The sequence below is a fragment of the Lepus europaeus genome, chromosome 3 (assembly GCF_033115175.1).
Source record: "Lepus europaeus isolate LE1 chromosome 3, mLepTim1.pri, whole genome shotgun sequence".
Lineage (NCBI taxonomy): Eukaryota > Metazoa > Chordata > Mammalia > Lagomorpha > Leporidae > Lepus > Lepus europaeus.
The window spans coordinates 77486994-77510551 of NC_084829.1; the positions used below are offsets into that span (position 1 = coordinate 77486994).

General features: G+C 37.4%; 1 protein-coding gene across 1 annotated transcript in view; it reads left to right on the forward strand.

Moving 5' to 3' along the window:
* BCKDHB (branched chain keto acid dehydrogenase E1 subunit beta) overlaps positions 1-12565 on the forward strand; it is a 269800-nt gene extending 257235 nt beyond the window's left edge. The window contains exons 10-11 of the mRNA XM_062186412.1: positions 10091-10239; positions 12271-12565. Of these exons, the coding sequence (XP_062042396.1) occupies positions 10091-10231 (141 nt within the window). The 3' untranslated portion in view covers positions 10232-10239; positions 12271-12565. The remainder of the gene's footprint in view (positions 1-10090; positions 10240-12270) is intronic.
* Positions 12566-23558: the final 10993 nt, after the last annotated feature.

The window sequence follows — 23558 nt, forward strand, 5'->3', positions numbered from 1 at the left end:
ATTCTAAGGGAATTCCACATTCAAACGTCCTTGCTGTAGATGTTTTCTTCTATAGGAAGAATTTGAACTATAAAACTCGAGAAGCTTCAGCGTCTGTGGAAATTTGAGAACATTGCCTTTTTTTCCCCTTTTCTCCGAATATAAAGTGTTTTAACAAAAGCCTTGCAGCCAGTACATTTTAAATGTCAGAAGTTACATGGGGTAGATCCCAAAAGAATTTAAATTTTAGATGTTGAACTCTCAAAACCTCAAAATAACTTTAGAGGCCGGCTGCAGCAAAGAAACCTAAAATGTGTTGCAGGGGAATTTAATGAATACATAAACTTGTAGTCATTGTTTCTTGATAGCATTCTGTAGGTAAAACTGGTTGAAGCGACCCAGGTCACAGTTCAAGGCTGTCCAGGGACAAATTGCAAAGCAGAACCAAACCTTTAGAGGTTCAACCTAAACAATTAAAGTGGTTTAGATGAGGTGCTAATTTTCACCTTTGGGGTTGCTGATTTAGGTTTTATGAAAATTAAAATGAGTCAATATTTTAAAATATTTAAGTACAGCTCTTGGACCATAATAAATGTTATGGAGTTTGTAAAAAGTTATTTTAGATAAGATTATAAATTACATGTAATCACATACGCGAGTTGTTCCTGCTGTGACTTATTTCTGATTTTTAAACTTCAAAATTCATAAAACTATAGTTTTGAGAAAACGTTGTAATAACCTACAAATTAATAAAAAATTGATGAATTGTTTCAGCTTGTTTTCAATATTTGTACTACTTCAGTTTCTACAGATAATCTACCAAGATTAACAGTTTTATGTTAACTATGCTTATATTCTGACATGACTGTTGAACTTGAACCATGAAATATTTCTATGCATTCGTCAATACAATACCGTTCTCCAACTTTGTTTTAAATAGCTAGACTGTGTCCAGGGAATCCTGTATAGATCAGAAATACCATATCTTTCAAACTGCAGAAAATGAAATCACAATTTAAGTAAATATCGTAATTTAGGATTAAGCAATCTTTAGAATGAAATCTTAGGAAAACCATTGTGCCAAAATGCCAATAATTTGCATTAAAGAGGAAGAAATGTAATTTTCTTTTAGGTCAGTAAACAAAGAAGGATGTTTTGGTGAAGTTAAGTAATAGAGATCTCAGATTTTAATTTATCAAGATTTTGGTTTTACATAGGAAGTTTGCTGAAACTGGTCAAGTTTGACTTGACCATAAGATTTTAAGTTTTATATAAATATGGATAAAACTATATTATTCATGTGTTGTCATATTTAGTTATATTGGTTCAGCTTTATTTAAATAGAAGAGACCTTTCACAAAGTGTTTATTCCATGCATCTTATATGCATGGTATTAGAGAAATAAAATAAATATGCATTTAACATTTAAGACAAATTCTGTTAGTTCAGGGGTAGGTTAGGGACTCTGCTCTCTGAAGAATTAATTTCATAGACCCATTTAAGTGAAAAATTGGTACATAATAATATATATTTTAAGCTCTGTTTTGAAAGCATGATACATAGTGTTTAAAGCATTAGCTTAAATGAAAAATAATATCTTACATTAGTAAAGTTGTATTTATTTAATTGAGCAATGAAATTAATTTGGAGTTGTTGGCATTTTGCCTTTGCAGGTTTCTGTGACTCATTTGCTGAGAAAGTGTGATTCTAGACACTAGCATCATTATTTTTTTCATCTGCTTAAACTTATGTTTTGACTGTGGGCGAGTTTTCACGGTAGATTTAAAAGAAATTCGATGCAAATATTCTGTGATAATATTTGGAAGCTGGGTGATGTCTAACCTTACGTACTTAGGAATATTGTAATTCTCGAAGTTCATGGACTTTAACACTATCAAATATACATCATTTTGAAATGGTAGTTTAATTTTTCTCATATTTTTAGAGTTTAACTCTTGCTCTGTGAATTATGACCTCGGGACAATTAATTACACTTAGAAATAAATTTTTTGCTGCTTGATGAATGTGATAATTAGCAAGAACTAAATGATGCTAGGATTCAGGTTTAATTAAACATAATCACAAATCAATTTAAAGATGTTTTAAAATGTTTTCTCCTAGAAAAGAAATAATATCTTTATGATCTACATGTCTTGTTCTATGCTCATTACATTCATAGCTTAATTTACTTCCCCTCAATCCTCTTTCCCCTGAAGTAAAATGTATTCTCAAGGTTTAAATATGTTATGGTGGCATAATAGCAATTATATGATATAGCCTGGATCTTTTTTTTTTTTTTTTTGCAAAGTAATTAAAAATCAGTTTCCCATGTCTTTTACTTTGCAATTAAATTGTAGAGTGGTGTTTTTCATCGTTCCAAGGAAGAACATAATAAAATCCTGATTTATCAAATAATCCTCCATATTACGGATGCCTATTTTGACTTGTGATGTGGTTCTCATTACTCTGTCTTGCTTTTCTGACTTGCTATGAAATGTTTAGAAGAGTTAGTTAATAGTTTTACAGGAAAAGAAAAAGAATTTTATCAGTCTATAACGCTGTAAGAAAGTAGGAACATATATAAAAGTCCTATAATTTTCTGACTTCACTTTGAACTTCTCGCAGCTTTCCAGCTCAAGATGGTATGTAGTCTTGCACAGTGGGCTGCATCCAACTTTCTGTCATTAAAAGAACTGAGTGTGGATTATTTCAGAATCGTTCTAAGAAAGAAATATGAGCCTAGAATTGCATTGAATTAAAAAAAACAAACAAAAAGCAAATGATTGCTTTAAAGCATACCAAATGATATTGTATGGTCTTTATTCTTGAATCTACAGGATTTCAAATTTTTTTACATACAAAATAAACTCATGTTTTAGTTCCATTTTCCACAAACTTTTTGAAGTAACCTCATGTTTTTCAAAGTGTGTGTGCCTTGATTATATCCTTTTATCTATCAGGCTCTGTTATATACAACCATTCAGAATTTGACTGACATGCCATTTTCTGTAATATCACTGCTTGGAATATATGTTTCTGGAGATGAGGAGTTTTTTTTAAAAACCATTTCCTGAACTCTTGACTTTTCTATCTAACCACATTAATTGATGGGGTCATTCCAGTCTCTGGGACTATCCATAGTATCCAGGTTCTGCTTCCCACCAGGGGGCAGCACTGGATCCTACTTTACAATGTAGCCTGCGTTGCCTGATCCTTCAGGGTTCGCCATCCTAACTTCCTCCTATAGCACTTTGGGAGGTATTTAAACAATTCGTGGGAAAATGAAATTAAATTCCAAGTTTATTTTGGTGCAAAATAGCTTTTTCATAATGCACATTTTCTATGAACTTTTTGAAGATCCCTCTTAACATGTTTTTCATGTTTTCTTTCAATTTTGAAGGCTTAGTCAGTGTTCAGTAAGTGATACGGTTCAGGGATTGTTCTATAAGGAGTACTGTTTCTCAGGTTTGATTGTTCTGTGTACTTGCATCATGTCTCCAATGATAAATTGGTCATTCATTGGAAAGACCTTGTGCTTATCTTAAGTGGTGTCTTTAACTTGGAAGATCTTAATAGTAAAACAGTAGCCTACCAATTATTGAGCAGTATGGTGTGTTTGGCATGAATCTCCAGTACTTTTCATATGTTACCATACAATCAAGAGAAACAAATAGGGAAGAGAACAACAGAATTACAAAACAAAGGAAAAAACAATGATGCATGATTTTTATCACTGCTTTTTTTTTTTTTGCTGTTGAGTCAACAAAGGCTCCAAGAGGTTAAATCATAGAACAAAGGTTCCAAATTCCATGCTGTATCAGTTATTTTATGCAGCCTTGCCATAAAAACTACAAAAAGATTTGTTAAGAGTGACTGAAGCCAGTGTGGAAAGCCTGAAACAGTGATTTCAGTGGTGTAACTCTTGTGACACTGTGGCAGGAGAATTAGTGTTTGATGTACTTAAAAGTTTTATGGGGCATTAGTGTTAAGTATTTCAAGATCCTGAAGGATCATGTGAAAGCCCTAAAATGTATATATGCACTTATATTTACCTACACCTACTACTTAACTTATATTTCTGTTTTCTGTTTCTATAACAAAATGCCTGAGATCAAGTAGCTTATGAAGAATATAAAGTTGTTTAGCTCACAATTTTCAAGATTGGGAAGTCCAGGAACATGGTGCTGGCATTTATTGAGGGCTTTCTTGTTCCTTCATAACATAGCGGGCAAGGGTACCACCTGGTGAGACAGAGCTGTCTTCGTACTGTGAAGCCACTCAGGCCACGTGTGGGCCCCTCTCGTGATCTCATCTAACCTAATTACCTTCCAAAGGCCCTCACTGCAAATGCCATGAACATATGAATTTGGGGATTAAGTTTTCAACACATAACATTTTATTCAAGTCACAGCAGTTATATTCATCAAAACACAAGTATAAATATAGTATGCTTAATTGTCAAAGACCTCCCAATAAAATGTTATTATCTTCAAATTGTAATGGATCCTATTCTGTTCACTTGTCCTTATCCACTCTTACCTACTACAAACCTTAAATCCTGTTCAGTTTCAATGAGACACTTGGCATTCTAAAAACAAAACAAAGCAAAGCAAAAAGATTCTTTTTTTGGTACAGAAAATGGAAAATGAATATAATTTATTTTGCCTGTGTCTATGATTTTAATGATTTGGAATTGTTATTTCACATTGTTTGCTTCCTTTTCTGGCAGTAATATTTGCAACAATCCAGATGGCTAATACATAAATAATTTGAGTTATGCCTATTTAAATCACTTAGTATGGCCCAAGAGGTTCCCCATACCCAGTACCATCTGTTTATGCCTCTGTGTGTTACCTTCATTCCTAAGTTTGTTCTTTAAGGTTCTTTATGTCTTAGCTTCTGTTTCCTTCAATAGGTGGAAGAAATGTCCTAGACTGGATTTAACCCATTATTGCCTCTGAAGTCTCTTAAAAAACCTTGGTCAATCTGGCCTACCTTCCATGATACCATTCTCTTTTATTCCTATTTCATTTTTTCCTGTTGTTATTGCTATTCCCAGAAGCAGTATTTCAGAATTTGCAGAAGAGTGGCCAAACACATGGACTTCACCATCAGGTGTGAGTCTTATTTGACTGTCGATGAGGCTGTTTGACCTGGAGCAAGTTCCTACATCTCATTTTCTTCGACTATGAAATGTAATATAATGCCCACCTCATAGATTTGCTCAAATTATTAATGAGATAAAATAAAGAGTACTTCAAAGTATGTGGAAAATGTAATTAAATGATGTGTCTATTTTGGCATACTTTTTTTAAATCCATGCAAAAATTTTTAATAATATGCATTTTCTGTGAACTTCTTGAAGCCCCCCCCCTTCCAATACATGGATTTCAAAAATGATTTTGCTTCAAAGTAAACTTGTCTTTTAATCTGATTTTCCATGAACTCTAAATCACTCTCATATATTTATTTAGTTTCCTGCCTGGTTCACTCTAAGTACTAGTACTATTCTTATTACTAATATATTTTAGAAAAAAAATGCTCATGCTTGCAGAAAAGGCATATTCAGAGGTGAACTCAAATGCCATATTCTAGAATTCATGTGGGCCTTTTAGAAGAAATTCCTATTTTACTTTAAGTACCTGATTATGTGAAAACATACTACCACAAAATATTTGTTGATGTTCCTGTATGGTGGTTTGGGTCTTCACTTTCAGTCCTTCTTGCAGGATCCTCAGTGAAATGTTGGATTTCGAATCCTGGAGAAAAGTTCCTCTTGGAGCCTTGCTGCGTACTCTTCTGTTGCCCTGGCTACATGTTTCACTATAATCACTTTGGAGCTGCACAATCACATCTGTCATTGTCCCACATGGATTGAGCCAGTCCACACACATAGCTCTCCAGGGAAAATGACCAACACTGACTCTTCTCACCTCCAGTCCCTGTTCTAGACACCACATGTAATCCAACTAGCAACACTTAGGCTAGGCCATTATTAATTCCTAATTGTATGTAGCTTAATACTTCTGAATCAACAATCATCATGCATAGATTATGAAATATGAGCATACTTAGGCAGCCAATAGACAGATGAATATGATTAATCTGAGTTGTCTTGATAATCCAGACCATAGTTGCTAGCGTCATGTGGTTATAATGGAAGAGAGGTACTTTGTCAAAGATTAATCTTGAATACTAGTTCGTAGATCTGCAATGAGATTCAAGTATTTCTTTTTTTAAGGGTGTGTGTATATATCCACAGATTCTCTATGAAAAATCTGAGCTGAACAACAGTGCCCTGTTTTGATGGTTGTTCAGAAACACACGTACTCACCCATAAATCATTTATTTGTGAACCAACTCAGTGGGAAGTAATTCTGTACAACTACTTTATTGAGACAAGCATTTTCTTTTCAGTTGCCCTAAATGAACTTTTAACTGAAGTCTGTGGAAAAAATAACTCCAAGTTCTTTAATGAAGTCATACTTCGGTTAACAAAGAGAATCTCAGGTGGTTTCATTTGTTAAAAAGAATACCTCATTCATAGTCTTCTGTTTGTGTCCTCCAATTATCTTCCATTATTTTTAAAATATAGTTTATAAGCTTAACAACAGCACTTTATGATCATTTAATTCCACATAATTTACACTAAGTGTTTCCAAAATAAGGGAACCCTATATGTAAAAACACAAATTTATGTAACAAAATGAGAACTTTTGTTCATATAGGAAAATTATTCTTCACTTTTTATTTTTGTCATTTCATTACAAAATTATTACTGTCTCATGAAAACTCTAATAATGCACACACACTACAAAGTGGAGTCTTTTCTCCACTCTTTGCCACTCCCAGCCTCCAATGCTGAGCACTGTTTACAGTTCAAGAGCGACCTTGACCTTGCAGCAGATGTTTCTCTATACCCAGGCAAACATATAGACGTGTTCCTGGAAAGAGTGATGCTCACATTCTTGAGGAGTTAGGAGTACTGCTATTTGCAAAAAATTTAGTTTGATTTTTTTTTTTAAATTTTTTTGACAGGCAGAGTGGATAGTGAGAGAGAGAGAGAGAAAGAGAGAGAAAGATCTTCCTTTTTGCCGTTTGTTCACCCTTCAGTGGCCGCTGTGGCCGGCGCATCTCGCTGATCCGAAGCCAGGAGCCAGGTACTTCTGGTCTCCCATGCGGGTGCAGGGCCCAAGGACTTGGGCCATCCTCCACTGCACTCCCGGGCCATAGCAGAGAGCTGGCCTGGAAGAGGGGCAACCGGGATAGAATCCAGTGCCCCAACCAGGACTAGAACCCGGTGTGCCGGTGCTGCAAGGCAGAGGATTAGCCTGTTAAGTCACGGTGCCGGCCAAGTTTAATGATGTTAGTCATTATGCTAGAGGACGGAAGAAGTGATTTTAATTCCATTTTGTATTTGATCAGCTTTCCAAGTTGCTAGTTTCAAAGAATGTTCTTTAATAAAACAGGTGTAAAATTGGAGGCATTTAGTGAATTATTTTACCCTTGATTTTCGGAATTTTTCAGTATCTAAAAATAATTTGCTTGTGAAGAGTGCAGTATTAAGGGGAGATTTAAATGTATTCTGTGTCAGCTAAAGTAATAAAACCGAGTTAATCTCAATTGACAATTTAGAGCCCTTTAAAATTTCTTGTTGCAACTGAGAAGGTGTCTTCCCAATCTGTTATCTCTGTTTAGCATGTTAGTCATGGAATCTTTAAATGACTCTTCAAACTGTACAAATTAAAGGTTTTAAAGATGCTCAGGGGGGCTTCTTGTTGCTAGGAGACACCAAAGCTTACTTGGTTTTTGATACCTTTAAGTCACGGTGGTTGTTGGCACCAAGGGGAGCTCCTTCAATGTCCAGTTGGCTCTCCTTGGAGCGAATTTGTCCTGTTTGCATGTCCTTTCTGCCCTGATACACTTGTCACTGGAAGGAATAGGTACTGACACCTGAGGATTTCTTCATAGAAAAAAATTCTACTCAACTGAAAATTTAAAAATACATTTTATAAAACTTGTAAGAAAATGTGGGGCCCCTCCAGTCCTTTGTAAAGCAAGGCAATATATAAACATATGCATGAAGGACAAAGGTTTTATTTGAGGTAGTAGCTGTGAATGGTAAAATTATTTCCCATGGAATAATTTAATATTATATCTCTCTTTTCAGATTTTTAAAACTCTTTAAATGTTTTGCATTTGAATTTGCAATTTTCACTTGAAGAATCTTCCTTTGAAGATAATTTCCACAGTATTCTACTGGGGTTGGGATTTTGCAAGTTTGAGCCAGATCTTTAGACTCATGGAATTCCTATTCTCTCAAAGGAGACAGATAACTGGGTGATGACAAGTGGATTGTGCTGGGTTCTGTGCTGTAGGACAGCATAACAGAAACCCCTCCCTCTTCAGAGGTGCAGGATTGGGAAGGCTTCTCAGTGGAAGTGACTCCCAATGGAGTATCTGAGGGGCACACACATCAATCATTCAAAGAGCAGTGAGCTTGGAGTGTGAATGTCTAGGGGACAAACAACATCTGTAGAGAATCTGGCTGTGAGAGAGAGAAGACATAATCAAGTAACTGAAAGAAGTTCAGTCTGGCTGGAGCTTAGAGGAATTCAAAACATTTATTTCGAAAATAATAAATGATCACTTTTTAAAAATTAAAATAGTGCAAGAAACAAGGGAAAACATATGTATATATCATCACTTATTTCAAACCAAAGTTTTTATTGTGGACATTTTGGTATGTTTTTCTCATGCCTTATATTTCTATTCATGGAATAGTATGTTTGCTATGATCCCAATTTGCCTTAGACAATAGATGTACATAAGTGCATAAAATGCTTATATACACACAAGAGCTTTTTAAGTAAAGTAAGGATTATGCTAACATGCTACTTGCTACCTAATTTTTCACAGTGTTATATGCTTGAATATTTTGAATGTTCTTGGATCTGCATTCTGAGTGATTTATTTCAAGTTGAAATGTTTCATTTTCTATGAACAGAAGAAATATTCCTTGACAATCACTTTAAGTAGCTCTCTGACCTCGGAATTGCCCTTAAGGCATTCTGGTCTGGCTGAAAAGCCCACGACAACATTTTAGGCATGGAAAGCCAAGACACTGTGGCAAAAAGTGTCCTACATGAAGGACTTGGGTGGGTGAGACTCCAGTAGAAAGAAGTGGTCATGAAAGAGGGAGGTACTTTTCTCTGAAGGGAGGAGAGAAATTCCGCTTTGCTTATGGCATTGTCTAAATACTGATGGAGTTTGTGAATTCAAAAGGCTTCCATAGCCTAGGCAGCTCATGTCAAGAGCCTTCCGTGATCACTGACATCATAGATAAGAGTGTTCATTGTTAAATTAACAACAGGAGTCGCTGTGCACTAACTTCCCATGCAGGACCTCTGTCCTCAAAGAGTTGTATTATAATTATGTCTTAGTGCTTGCAAAAGATGTATCATTCTTGGGTGCTTCTTAAAGTTAATTAAGTTTCTAAGAAAAAAAAAAAAAGAAGTGAAATTAACTTCAAAATGCAATGACTCTGAACAGCCCTTGTCTCGACTATTGAGGAAAAGGGTTTTGTTTTGTTTTGTTTTTTGCAAATTGTTGAAGTCTTTACTTCAACAACACAGAAGAGTTGGTCTTGTGTGTATACAGTTAATCAAAAGTGGATCTTAGTGGAGAATGGGACTGGGAATGGGAGAGGGAGGTGTGGAGGAGTGGGAGTGTGTGGGAGGGTGAGTACTGTGGGAAGAATCACTATATTCCTAATATTGTACTTATGAATGCATGAAGTTTATATTCCTTAAATAAAAGGTCTCTTTGGGAAAAACACGGAAATATTCTTTAAAAATTTTAGTTGTATGAGATGAACAAATTTCATATATTTCAAATATACAGATTTAAGAGCATCATGATACGTCCCACCTGACCCTTTCTCCCACCCATGCTTCTACCCTCCCTCCTTCTTCCTTTCTTTTTACTTGTAATTTTTACAATAACATACTTTCAGTTTATTTCACAATCACAAGCTTAACCCTCTACTAAATAAAGAATTCAGCCAGGAGAAGGTAGAATTGAAATTGACCATCTTGATTCTTTTCTGCAGGAAGAATGTTTCTTGAATCTAGAGGCTCCTATATCTAGAGTATGTGGGTATGACACACCATTTCCTCACATTTTTGAGCCATTCTATATCCCAGACAAATGGAAGTGCTATGATGCCCTTCGAAAAATGATCAACTATTGACCAAATAGGTAAGTAAGTATGCTCTGCCTTTTGTGCAAACTAAGTATGTCATTGACATTAATGTGCTATAAACCAAGGACTAGCAATCACCAGTGTGCTGTCGGAGGCTTCTTCATAAAGCTCACAGAAAATGCCTATTATGACACAACTGTGCATGGGTTTCAAAGGCTTTTTTTTTATACCAAAATAAACTTACCTTTAATTCCATTTTCCATGAACTTTTGAAGTATCTTTGAATTTTGATAATCTGCAACTTTCACAACAAACTGTGTACTTCAGAAAATAATTCAAATTTATACTAGTGTATTTACACTTGATAGAAACTTATCATGAATCTGCTTTATGTGATTTCTAGAAAACAGAAACATATGTATGCTAGCATTGAGTAGTCATTAGATAAAGATGCTCTCTGCCAGGGTTTAGATTACAAACATACCTTACAGCATAGCTCCTTCTTTTGCCTTCATTTATGGATATTTTTTCAACTATTTAAAGTGCTCATGAGTCAAAGTAATTTCTATTATTTAGAAATGGTCCCTTAAGCATCACTAATTAGGGCTCATATCAAAAATGAATAAATAGATGCTTTATATTTTAACATCTATACTGTCCAAAAATAATAATTATACTTGTTGGAGAAGCATGATTTTTCAAAGACAAAAGAATAGTGCTCTCCATGTAATGGTGCATACTATGTGTTTTAAAGATAAGAAGTGCTGTAATTGTTGGATTCCGTGTATGTATCCCAAAGCTAGTACCTGAAACCAGAGAGAGATGCTTTACAAATGTACAGAAAGAGAAAATAATAGTCCTCTCCTCTCTGGCTTCTGTGCTGCCATACACCTGCAGTGTTAGTAGTTCTATTCTGACATTGGGATGGGTGTAAACTAGGGGTCATTAGTCCACATACCCCTGGTAAGCTCTTAGCCATGCACATGTAGATGCTGATTTCTAATCTCTTCTTAATGTCTGTGAAAGCAACGGGCTTCTACAATAAATTATACTCAGGCTAGCTTACATGGACTTCTTGGCTTCCGTTGTCCATGCTGTTCCATGGACCATCTGCAATGGAGAGTCGAGGTAAGAATTGCAGCCATGTGCCTTGTTGCTATTTTTAAAGTCAGATTTAGATACTAGTATTACATTTTTTTTAAGAGAGAAATTTCTTTCCTTCCTTCCTTCCTTCCTTCCTTCCTTCCTTATTTTTTTGACAGGCAGAGTGGATAGTGAGAGAGAGAGACAGAGAGAAAGGTCTTCCTTTTTGCCGCTGGTTCACCCTCCAATGGCCGTTGCGGCTGGCGCATCGCGCTGATCCGAAGCCAGGAGCCAGGTGCTTTTTTCCTGGTCTCCCATGCGGGTGCAGGGCCCAAGGACTTGGGCCATCCTCCACTGCACTCCCGGGCCATAGCAGAGAGCTGGCCTGGAAGAGGGGCAACCGGGATAGAATCCAGTGCCCCAACCGGGACTAGAACCCGGTGTGCCGGCGCCGCAAGGTGGAGGATTAGCCTGTTAAGCCATGGCGCCGGCCACTGGTATTACATTTGTATGGTGTATTTTTTCTTAACCATTAGAAAAACATTGAGGCCGGCGCTGTGGCTCAATAGGCTAATCCTCTGCCTTGCGGCGCCGGCACACCGGGTTCTAGTCCCGGTCAGGGCACCGGATTCTGTCCCGGTTGCCCCTCTTCCAGGCCAGCTCTCTGCTGTGGCCCAGGAGTGCTTGGGCCCTGCACCCCATGGGAGACCAGGATAAGCATCTGGCTCCTGGCTTCGGATCAGCGTGGTACACCAGCTGCGGCGGCCATTGGAGGGTGAACCAACAGCAAAGGAAGACCTTTCTCTCTGTCTCTCTCTCTCACTGTCCACTCTGCTTGTCAAAAAAACAAAACAAAAAAAAAAAAAAAACAAAAAACATTGAAACCTCTACTGAAAATATAATAAAAACAGTAACTTTTGTTTGCAGAAGTTGAAGAGGATATTAAAGAAACTAGTTATCATGCAGTTCAGAATGTATGTAATTGTTACCAATTTCTTTTACAGGGCAACTGGAAGATTGTGACTAGATATGGAAATATTTTTCTGAAATTTTTTATATTTCCTCAGATTTATCCATTCTTGAAAAGAGAGATTTTATGAAATTAATCATTGTGGATATTGGCCAAGAAGTTATAAATTAATTATTGTATAACACATGAATTGATGATTTCCATTAAGTGTGTTTCAGATTAACATTTTCAAATGTTTCAAATGATGGTCTTTTTAATTCAGTGTAGTACCACCTATAATTACTGAGTGTGAGATGGTATTCAATAAAACAAAAATCAGGTTGTCCTCATTTTGTGTGTGTGTCCTTTGTCCACTAGTAAAATAATTTTTATTACAGAACAATAGATTGCTAATTTGTTAATTAGATTTGTGTTAAAGTGAAGCATTTACTTTACAAATGCTGATTTTTCTTATTAACAAATAATTTGTTTATTAAACATTTTATTAAAATACAGTATACATACCAAGAAATGGATATAAGTGTAAAGATCATTGAGTTTTTGTCATCCAATCACACTCATAACCAACCCCCAGATTAAAAACAAAGTAGGGGTTAGCGCTGTGGTGCAGCGAGTTAATTCCCTGGCCTGAAGCTCATCCCATAGAGCTGCCAGTTCGAGACCCGGCTGCTCCACTTCTGATCCAGCTCTCTGCTATGGCCTGGGAAAGCAGTACAAAATGGTCCAAGTCCTTGGGCCCCTGCACCCACGTGGGAGACCGGAAGAAGCTCCTGGCTCCTGGCTTCGGATCGGCATAGCTCCAGCTGTTGTGACCAATTGGGGAGTGAACCATCAAATGGAAGACCTCTCTCTCTCTCTCTGCCTCTCCTCTCTGTAACTCTGACTCTCAAATAAATAAATAAATCTTAAAAAAAAAAAAAAACCCAAATTATTACTAGTACCCCAAGTCCTCACTCTACTCCTCTTTCCATTTATTTATTTTTTTTTTTTGGAGTGTGTTAAATAAGAGCATATTATCATTTAAATCCTGTAGCCTATGATTCAGTGAAGCAATATCTATAACTATATGGCAAGTGATTTGAAACCCACACAATGTTTATCCTCTGCCTGTATATTACCCACCACAAATAAGAAAGAATGTGATAGTTTTCTTTTCGTATCTGGCTTATTTCACTTAGCATAGTGATCTCCAGTTGCATCCATTTTGTTGCAAATGTCAGAATTTCATTCTTTTTGTTTGATTCAGTTCTTCATGACTGCGATGGTAGTTTATTAACGTGTGGAGTGGCTTCACTCTGTCTTCCCCTTGCCTACACAGTTTTAGTGGACAGACTTACTTTTCCAGAATGGGAAGGGCATGGGGGTGGGGGACAGTATCATTCCTGCTGTCCCTCTTCCTTATTTTGTAAGATGAATAAATGACCCCGTCTGTTATAAAATTACCAAGCTGTAGCTGCATTTCTAGCTTTTTGCTATTATTTTTCATTTTCTTCATATTTCTATGTAGATAACAAGGGAAAAAATGTTAATAACAACAGAATGCTCTGGCAGGAGGAAGCCTGCTTGGTGGAGACATTGCCAGAGCCTCCTGTTTCTCATTCTGCCTCTTCTGGTGTTAAAGAGGCCTGAACAGCTGTTAGAATTGATAAACCAATTCAGTAACATTGCATATTACAAAATAAAGATACAAAAAACAGTAGCTTTTTTGTATACTAATGATGAACTCATAGAAAGAGAACTCAAGATAGAAATCCCATTCATAAAAGCCACAAAATAAATAAAATATTTAGCAAGAAATTTAACCAAAGAAGTGCAAGATCTCTGCAATGAAAATTATTGAACATTGATGAAAGCAATCATCAAGGACACGCAAAAAAAAAAATGGAAAGATTTCTGGCTCATGCATTGCAAGATGTAATATTAAAATGTCTGTATTACCTAAAGCCATCTACAGATTCAATACAATCCCTATCAAAATACCAATGACATTCTCTACAGAATTAGAAAAAAACAATTCTAAAATTCATATGGAATCACAAAAGTTCAAGAATATCCAAAGCAATCCTGAGCCAAAAAAAAAAAAAAAAATCCCCAAAATAACAACAACAACAAAAAACAAGCTGGAGGCATCACAATACTGGACTTTAAAGCAAACTACAAAGTTATAGTAATTAAAACAGCATGATACTGTCATAAAAACTGCTACATAAATCAATGGAACAGAACAGAGAGTCCAGAAATTAATCTACAGATATACAGACAACTGATTTTTTGGCAAAATTACTCAGACCATACAGTGGAATAAGGATAATCTCTTCAACAAATGTTGCTGGCAAAACTGGATGTATATATGTAGAAGAATAAAATTAGATCTGTGTTTCTCACTATATACAAAAATCAACTCAAGATGGATCAAAGACCCAAGCTTGACTTGAGACTTTGAAGTTGCTGGAAGAAAACATAGGGGAAACAATCCAAGGGGACAACATCTTGGACAACACTCCCAAAGCATGGGCAACAAAAACAAAACTAAACAAATAGGACTATATCAAACTCAAACTATTTCACAGAAAGGATATGATCCATAGAGTGAAGACATGTGCAACAGAACGGGGAAAATATTTGCAAACCACCTATCTGACAAAAGATTAGTATTCTGAATATATCACTAACTTAAAAAGCTCAACAGCAAAAAAAAAAAAAAAAAAGAAAAAAAAATCCAATTGAGAAATGTGCAAAGGATTTCAACAGATGGTTCTCAAAACAAGAAATACAAATGGCCAATAAATGCTCAATATCACTAGCCATCAGGGAAATACACATAAAAACCACAATGAGATGTCATTTCACCTCTGTCTGAGTGGCTAAAATCCCATACAGAAAGAGTAACATATACTGGGAAGGATATGGACAAAGAGGAGCGCTTTATTTATTTTTTTAAAGAGTTATTTATTTGAAATGAGGAGTTACAGAGAAGGAGAGGCAGAGGCAGAGACAGAAGTCTTCTCTTTGCTGGTCTATTCCCACTATGGCCAGGGCTGGGCAAGGGTGAAGGTAGGAGCCAGGAGCTTCATCTGTGTCTCCCTCATGGGTTCAGGGGTCCAAGCACTTGAGTCATTTTCCACTGCTTTCCCAGGCACATTAGCAGGGAGCTGGATTGGAAGTGGAGCAGCCAGGACATGAACCAGAGCCCATATTAGATGCAGGCACTACAGGCATTGGCTTAACCAGCTTTGCCACAGTACCAGTCCCCAGAGGAACATGTATACACCATTGGTGGGAATGGAAATTAGTGTAGCCACTGTGAAAAACAGTGTGGCAATGTCTTAAAAAAAAAAAAAAAAACTAGAGATAGACTTGTCATTTGCTCCAACAATGCCACTACTGGGCATACACGCAAAAGATTTGAACACAGTGTATCAAAGAGATACTTGCACCATCATGTTTATAGCAGCACTGTTCACAATAATCAAAATTTGAAATCAACTATGGTGTCCATCATCAGATGAATGGATAAATAAAATGTGTATATATATATATATATATATGTGTGTGTGTGTGTATATATATATGATGGAATATTATTCAGCTATAAAAATGAATAATTCTACCATTTGCATCAAAATGGTTGCAACTCAAGGATATCATGTTGAGTGAAATAAGCTGGACACAGAAAGACAAATACCATGTTTTTTTATATGTCAGAGCTAAAATTAAAAAAAAATGAAAAAGAAAAAAGGATGAAATGTCTGTGTATCAGTATTGTTGCAAATATCGTTTTGTAAAACTTTGCTTTATAGCTTTGTCAAACCAATGGTTAAGAATGTTGAAATATGGCCGGTGCCGCGGCTCACTTGGCTAATCCTCCCCCTACGGCACCAGCACCCCAGGTTCTAGTCCTGGTTGGGGTGCCGGATTCTGTCCCGGTTGCTCCTCTTCCATTCCAACTCTCTGTTGTGGCCCGGGAAGGCAGTGGAGGATGGCCCAAGTGCTTGGGCCCTGCACCCGCATGGGAGACCAGGAGAAAGTACCTGGCTCCTGGCTTTGGATCGGTGCAGTGTCGGTCATAGCAGCCATTTGGGGGTGAGCCAATGGAAGGAAGACCTTTCTCTCTGTCTCTCTCTCTCGCTGTCTAACTCTGCCTGTCAAAAAAAAAAAAAAAAAAAAAAAGAATGTTAAAATACTGTAGTTTTAATGATCTGTGAATACTGTAAAATTTACTGTATATGGGTGAAATGGTCATTTTTACATTCAATTATTGTTTATAGCTGTTGTCTATTTCCCACTAAACTAGAGTCCTTGGCTTTTTACTTGTTAAACTTCTTATTCAGTGAAGTATAGTCTGTTTACTGTAATGTAAATTTAAAATATGTTATTTCAAAAGCTAAGAAAAAAGGTCAAAGAGAGGAGGAAGGAGGATAGGAGAGAGGAAGAGAATATCATTTTGTTCTTAGATTTGTATCTACAAATTGAATCTTTTAAAAACTAAACTGATTAAAAATTAAAAACAAAAGAATCCCCCTGCAAAGCCCCTGACGCAGACTCCTGTCCTGCCTTGAGATGGAGCTGTTAGCCCTACACGGCCCCTTCCCCACATAGTTCCAGAAGTTTCCTTTCACAGGTTCCAGCAAAAAGGTTTCCATCTAAAAAAGCAGAGAAACTGGGTTTTGTGTTTTCCTTTCTCTATAGACACTGATAAAAATGGAAATTTTCTTATGATTGCAAATGTGTGTGTTTTCTTTATACTTTAAAAAGTTGATCCTGTTTGTTATTATCAGCAATTTGGAGGGGGATGCAGAGGGTAACATATAGAGATTGCCAGAAACTTGAAGGCAAAGCAAAGGCACTCTATCACAAATTCTGCAGAGGAATGGGCTGAAATAATGAGCCAAATTTGTTGGGAGTAAAAATAAATATTTGCCTTTGGATTAAAAATAGAAAAATCTGTACTGTATAGAATGGGAAATGATGTAGTTTGTCAGCAACAAGCTTGGAAAAAGATTTAGGGAATCCAGTTGGCTTACTGTACAGGACATTTTGAGTTTATGATGCCAAAACTCAGTATGGACCTTGGCTTTCCACTCTGCACTAAAAGCTCAAGGTGTCTTCAGGGAACTGTGCACTTGCATGGTCAGTCCTGCAGAATCTGAACATCGTGGTTTTAGTTGAACTAATTTTTAGTGGATATTACATGATTTTTAGTCAAGCTTAGTGTCAGATGCCTTACTCTAGTATCTTTTTAATGCAATCTTTTCTTTCATTTGATATTTTAAGCATTTTTCTTAGCTATTTTAATTTGACATTCTCTGTTTCTGAAAGACCAAGTTTGAGGATAACTATAAGGATAATCTGTATACTAAGTGCCTGAATTTCTGAGCATCTTCCCACTTCTAGTTGGCCTACCATTTCCTTCTCTTCCAAAATAAACAGCTTGCAATTAATTATAACTTGTTTGTAGTATAAGACCTACATATGCATGTAAATGTTGTCAAAAATACATTTTCATGTGAAAAAAAATGCCAGGTTGTAACAATGATAAAATACAAGAAGGCATGCAAGAGTCTTATTAAACATTTGATTTCAATACTTGTTCATTTTTATGGCATATAGTGCAGAGAAGCATATGGCACATACTAAGCAGATCAAAACTTAGCCTTTCCATTTCCTTATTTTTTTTTTATGTTTGGAACCTACTGGCATCTCTCTCTCTCTCTCTTCTAGTCCTTCATACAGTGTGTAATACATCATTGTGAGTTATAGTCACCCCACTGTGCTGTGGATGCTGTAACTCGTTACTTCTGACTGTTCTGGTACCTGTTACCCAACATCTACCCCTCTGCCCTCACTCTTCCCAGCCTCTCATTTCATTATTCAAGTTCATATTGACTTTTTTTTTAACTTCCACATATGAGAGAGAACATGTGGTAGTTGTCTTTTTGTGTCAAGAGATGTTAATTGAATACTAAGTCCAAAAGCTCCCACTATTCCCACTTCAGCATAAGTCTGCACCCTGTGACACATAAGTTATTTTAATTTACTATAGTACAAATTATCCAATTCTGCTAGCAAAAATATGGCATGATATTCACTTTCTGTACAAATGAGGAACATTTTCCAAGATAAGTAACCAGATCTATGTACATTAGAAAAAGAAATTAGAGATAAATTCCAGAAAGTTACCTCTATTCCATCCTTTAGGTTTAATCACATCACCTGGAAACTCCCAGTAAGAACCTTTAGAAAGTTAACAGAGGGTCCGTGTCTCATTTTAATGAAATCCCTTTCTCATCATCTTGCCTGTAGTGGACCCATGTGGTTCCTGGTTGCCTGGCGATCCTGCCCAGTGCATCTTGTAACAGCACTGCCATTTGTCTACAGAAGGTCTTCTCCCCACAGCATGTGGTTCTGGAGGGGCTGCCAGTCCCAGTGCTGTCCAGTGTTAACCACAGAGGTGGCTCTGACCCAGGCCCTGCTGTGTGTCTCAGAATAGGAAGTCAGGTTACCCATGCAGAAATGAAAATTAACCTCTGCCTTGTCAATGTTGCTGAATACTAAGAAACTGGTTCTCAAAATTCACCTGCTCCATGTACACGTGAGGATACAGCTGACAAATGTTAACCATCTTGGCACATAGATGCTATTACCTATAGCAGAAATCCTTTGCTAAGGGAGTGAGAAACTTGACTCCAAAGCAGTCTAGTTGGAATTTCCAAAGAGACATGAGATTTTTGAGGTTCTGTTACACTCCCCTGGGCCAGAGGGTTTGAAAATCAGTATGAAATACATGGGCAAGGATTTAGAAACCCTGTAACTCTTCTAGCTCTCTGAGTATACTACTAATTGAAAATATGTACCTGAAAAATGAGAGTGACAGAGAAATCAAAACAAGATAAGGAATCATAGCTGGAAGAATTGGAAATGGGAATGGAAACAAATAAAAAGTTGTACATTTAGATAATTGTCTCAAATACACTTTTTATGTGAAAAAGGATCTGTAGTGTGAAAAGAAAAAAGTGGTGACAAACATGACTTAAATTGACAAAGCCTGGAGTAGTAGATTCACCAAATGGAGTTCAGAAGTGCTAAACTCTTCACTAAAAGAAAGTGGTAGGGCTTTTAAGTGCCTTGAAAGATTAAGTTAATCATTACTAGAATTAAAGCAGTGTATGTATTTTCCATGTGATATCATAAACGTCTGTACTTTACTCAATTACAGATCTACTCTACAAACATTTTGTGGGTATCTCTTTTGGACCAAGAACTAGGCTAGATTCCTAGGAGGAAAGTGAACAAAGAAATAGTCTTTGGAAAAAAAAAAGTGAAAACAAAAGGCATGGAAAAAAACGTTAAGCAAGATCAAATATAACTAAGACAACAAATGTAATAGGATAAATTCCATAGTAAGAAAGGATTTAGAGTGAGTTTAAGAAACAAAGTCAACTTAAAAGCTGTTTACCAGTAAAAGTCTTCCCAAAAGGTAGATAATTTGAAAAAAAAAAAAAAGACACAGCCAAAATAGAACAAGAAAAAACACGACAGTTTATATTAGACAAAATAGAAGACATGAGAAAGATACTGACAAAAGGCTTATATCACAGTGACACTTTGACAGTTAAATCTCTCAGATTCCAAATGTGTAGTTTTAAAATACAATCAGGCCAGCATTGTGATGCAGTAGGTTATCTAGAAGAGCCAGTTCATAGCCTAACTGCTCCACTTCTGAGCCAGCTTCCTGCAAATGCACTTGGGAAGGCAGCGGAACATGGTCCAAGAATTTGAGCACCTGCTACCCATGTGGGAGACCTGAATGGAGCTCCTTGGCTCTTGACTTTAGTCTGGCCCAGCACTGGCTGTTGTAGCTAGCTGGGGAATGAAGCAGCAGATGGAATTTCTCTCTGTCTCTTTCTCTGTCTGTGTCTTTCCCTTTCTGTCTTTTGCTCTGCTTTGCAGATAAATAAATAATCTTCATTTATTTGTTATCAAAAGATCAAATGTGTTATCAAATATTTATAAATACAGAAGCTATGGATGATAGAAGATGGCTTTTTTTTTTTTTTTACAGGCAGATTTAGACAGTGAGAGAAAGAGAGACAGAGAGAAAGGTCTTCCTTTTCCATTGGTTCACCCCCCAAATGGCCTCTATGGCCGGCGCACTGTGCCAATCCAAAGCCAGGAGCCAGGTGCTTCCCCCTGGTCTCCCACGCAGGTGCAGGGCCCAAGAACTTGGGTCATCCTCCACTACCTTCCCGGGCCACAGCAGAGAGCTAGAATGGAAGAGGAGCAACCGGGACAGAATCCGGCACCCCACCCGGGACTAGAACCCAGGGTGCCAGCACCGCAGGTGGAGGATTAGCCAAGTGAGCCGCAGCGCTGGCCAGAAGATGACTTTATCACTCCACTTTCAATTTGACAGAGGAAGCAGATCACAATAATAATCCATAGAATATTTTAATTGAATTGAGTAAATATAAACATATTTTAAATATATTTTTATTTTTTGTCTCCTCAAACAGAATTTATCACCTTTTAAAGCATACACAAGCAGGTAAAAGTTTTGATCATGCACTAGGGCACAAAGAAAAATAACAGTAATCTCCCTAAAGAAAATACTATTAAAAAGCATCATGTTTTCTGAGCATATCCCAAATTAATAAATAACATTCCAACTACTTGAAAATAGAAAAGCACCCAGCTTAGTAACTATGAAACCCCAAAAGGAAATGTAAAAGCAATTACAGGCCGGCGCTGTGGCTCACTAGGCTAATCCTCCACCTGCGGCGCCGGCACCCCGGGTTCTAGTCCTGGTTGCTCCTCTTCCAGTCCAGCTCTCTGCTGTGGCCCGGGAAGGCAGTGGAGGATGGCCCAAGTGCTTAGGCCCTGCACCCACATGGGAGACCAGGAGAAAGTACCTGGCTCCTGGCTTCGGATAGGTGCAGTGCCGGCTGTGTCGGCCATTTGGGGAGTGAACCAATGGAAGGAAGACCTTTCTCTCTGTCTCTCTCTCTTACTGTCTGTAACTCTACCTGTCAAAAAAAGTAATTACAAAATATTTGGAACATGATATCACTAATGTGCTTCAGCCAGGATTCTACTCAGAGTTAAATTCATAGACTAAATCTTTTAAAGAAGAAGACTGAAAGTAAGGAATGAAAATAGAAGTAGATCATCTCAAGGGAGAAAAATTAAAATTGAAAAGATAGTTTTTAGTAAAAACAGACTTTTTTCTTTCATCTTACTTTATAATAAATGTATCCTGTGAAGGTGTAGCTTTGTTTTTATATAATCATGATCCGTTTAAATAAAGACCATCAAGTGGCCTTGCTGAACTGGATGATATCGTCAAGGTCTTTCCTTTGAGAGTGAGGAAATAATTTAGCAAAACTGAGTAGCTTGCCAAAATTATTGATAACAAATTGTCTGTTATTAGGATATTTTATTTTACTACTTTATTAATAAATTACTAATTAATTAATTAAATAATTACTACTTTATTAATAAAATAAGGTCTTGCTTTTATCAATATTATCAATGTCAGTTTGCTAAAAGTCAGTTTCTTGCTGAGGCCTACTTAGCTACTATAAATGTTTTATTTACTATAAAATCTCATAAGATGTGGTTGCTATAAAGAATCAAAGTATTATTTCAAAATTTTTCTTAATATACCTAGCTGTTTGTCATTTCTCCCCTTTATTTTTGGTGTTTTCTTGGTTCTGGGAGAGTGAGAGTTTTGGTCTGTTTTGTTTTCTACCCCTTCCACAGAGTGGTAGCTCTCAGTATATTGCCTAATTAATGAATGAAAGGAAATGCAGGCTTGTCTTCCAATCATACTTCTTATCTGGAAAGCGTTTAGTTAGGGCCCTCTGTGATTAGTGTGCACATTCAGAATGGTATTTCTATGTCATTTATTTCATGCCAGTTGCTGTTAATTGCACCAGATGCATGGTGTTGTACTTTCCTTTCTTAAGGAATTTCAGGAACAGAAATTCATGAGGCTTATGTTGTGGTGTAATGGGTTACACTGCCACCTGCACAGCAGCATCCCATAAGGGTGCCAGTATGATTCCCAGCTGCTTCACTTCCAATCCAGCTCCGGCTAATAGTCCTGAGCAGCATGGGCCCTTGCACCCCATGGGAGACCCAGATGAAATTCCTGGCTCCTGGCTTCTGCCTGGCCCAGCACCAGCCATTGTGGCCATTTGGGAAGTGAGACAGTGGATGGAAGATCTCAATCTCTCTCTCTCTCTCTCTCTCTCTCTCTCTCTCTCTCTCTCTCCTCTGCCTTTCGAATAAATAAAACAAACCTTAAAAAAAATAGAAAAGAAATTCATGTATGGCTAAACCTCAAGGGTTGTCTAAGAAATGAGCTTTCTCTTTTTGCTTTTTTTAAAGATTTATTTATTTATTTGCAAGTCAGAGTTACACAGAGAGGGAAGAGGCAGAGAGAGAGCGAGAGAGAGAGAGAGAGATTGAGAGAGGTCTTCCATCTGATGGTTTATTCCCCAGTTGGCTGCAGCGGCTGGAGCTGTGCAGATCCGAAGCCAGAAGCCAGAAGCCAGGAGCCAGGACCTTCTTCTGGGTCTGGGTCTCCCATGGGGGTGCAGGGGCCCAAAAACCCGGGCCATTTTCCCATGCCATAGCAGAGAGCTGGATAGGAAGTGGTCTCAAATCGGTGCCCACATGGGATGCCAGTGCTTCAGGCCAGGGCGTTAACCCACTGTGCCACAGCACCGGCCCCTCATTTTGCTTTGTTTTGTATTTTTAGTCCTATTTCTCCAGATAAATTTCAAACTCATGTGTAAAGTGGCTACATGGCAGTATTGTACATGAAATGTATAAGTGTATGTAGACAATGCTCATTCAAAAGCTGTAAATTTGGGGGTGGTGCGTTTGAGGCTTTCTATTTATTTCTCTGGTCTTTTCTGCCCAAATAGTCACAAGTGGAGAGTTGGCTTGGCTCCAAGTTATCCTCCCAGTGCTCCAGTGCATACTGTCCCCCTTCTTCCAGTGAGGAGAATCTGCCAACCAGAGGATGGGCAGTGTGTGCGACACCAGCTCTTGGCTACAGTGACTGGTCAAGGGACAGAAGGTGACTCAAATGGGCCAATCAGAAACCTTCTTCAGGACTTTTTAAACTAATAGATTTGGAAAGATGTTTTTGTGGAAGAACACGAGGCTATCTTTCCTACAGAGGAAGGCCCTGCTTACCTAATAAAGACGAACCACTGCACAGAGGGAAGCTGCCACACTAGATGCTGTCAGTCCATACTCCAGGCCAGCTCCACTTCTGCTACCTGCAGCCTCGAGTGTTCTGTCCTTTCTTTC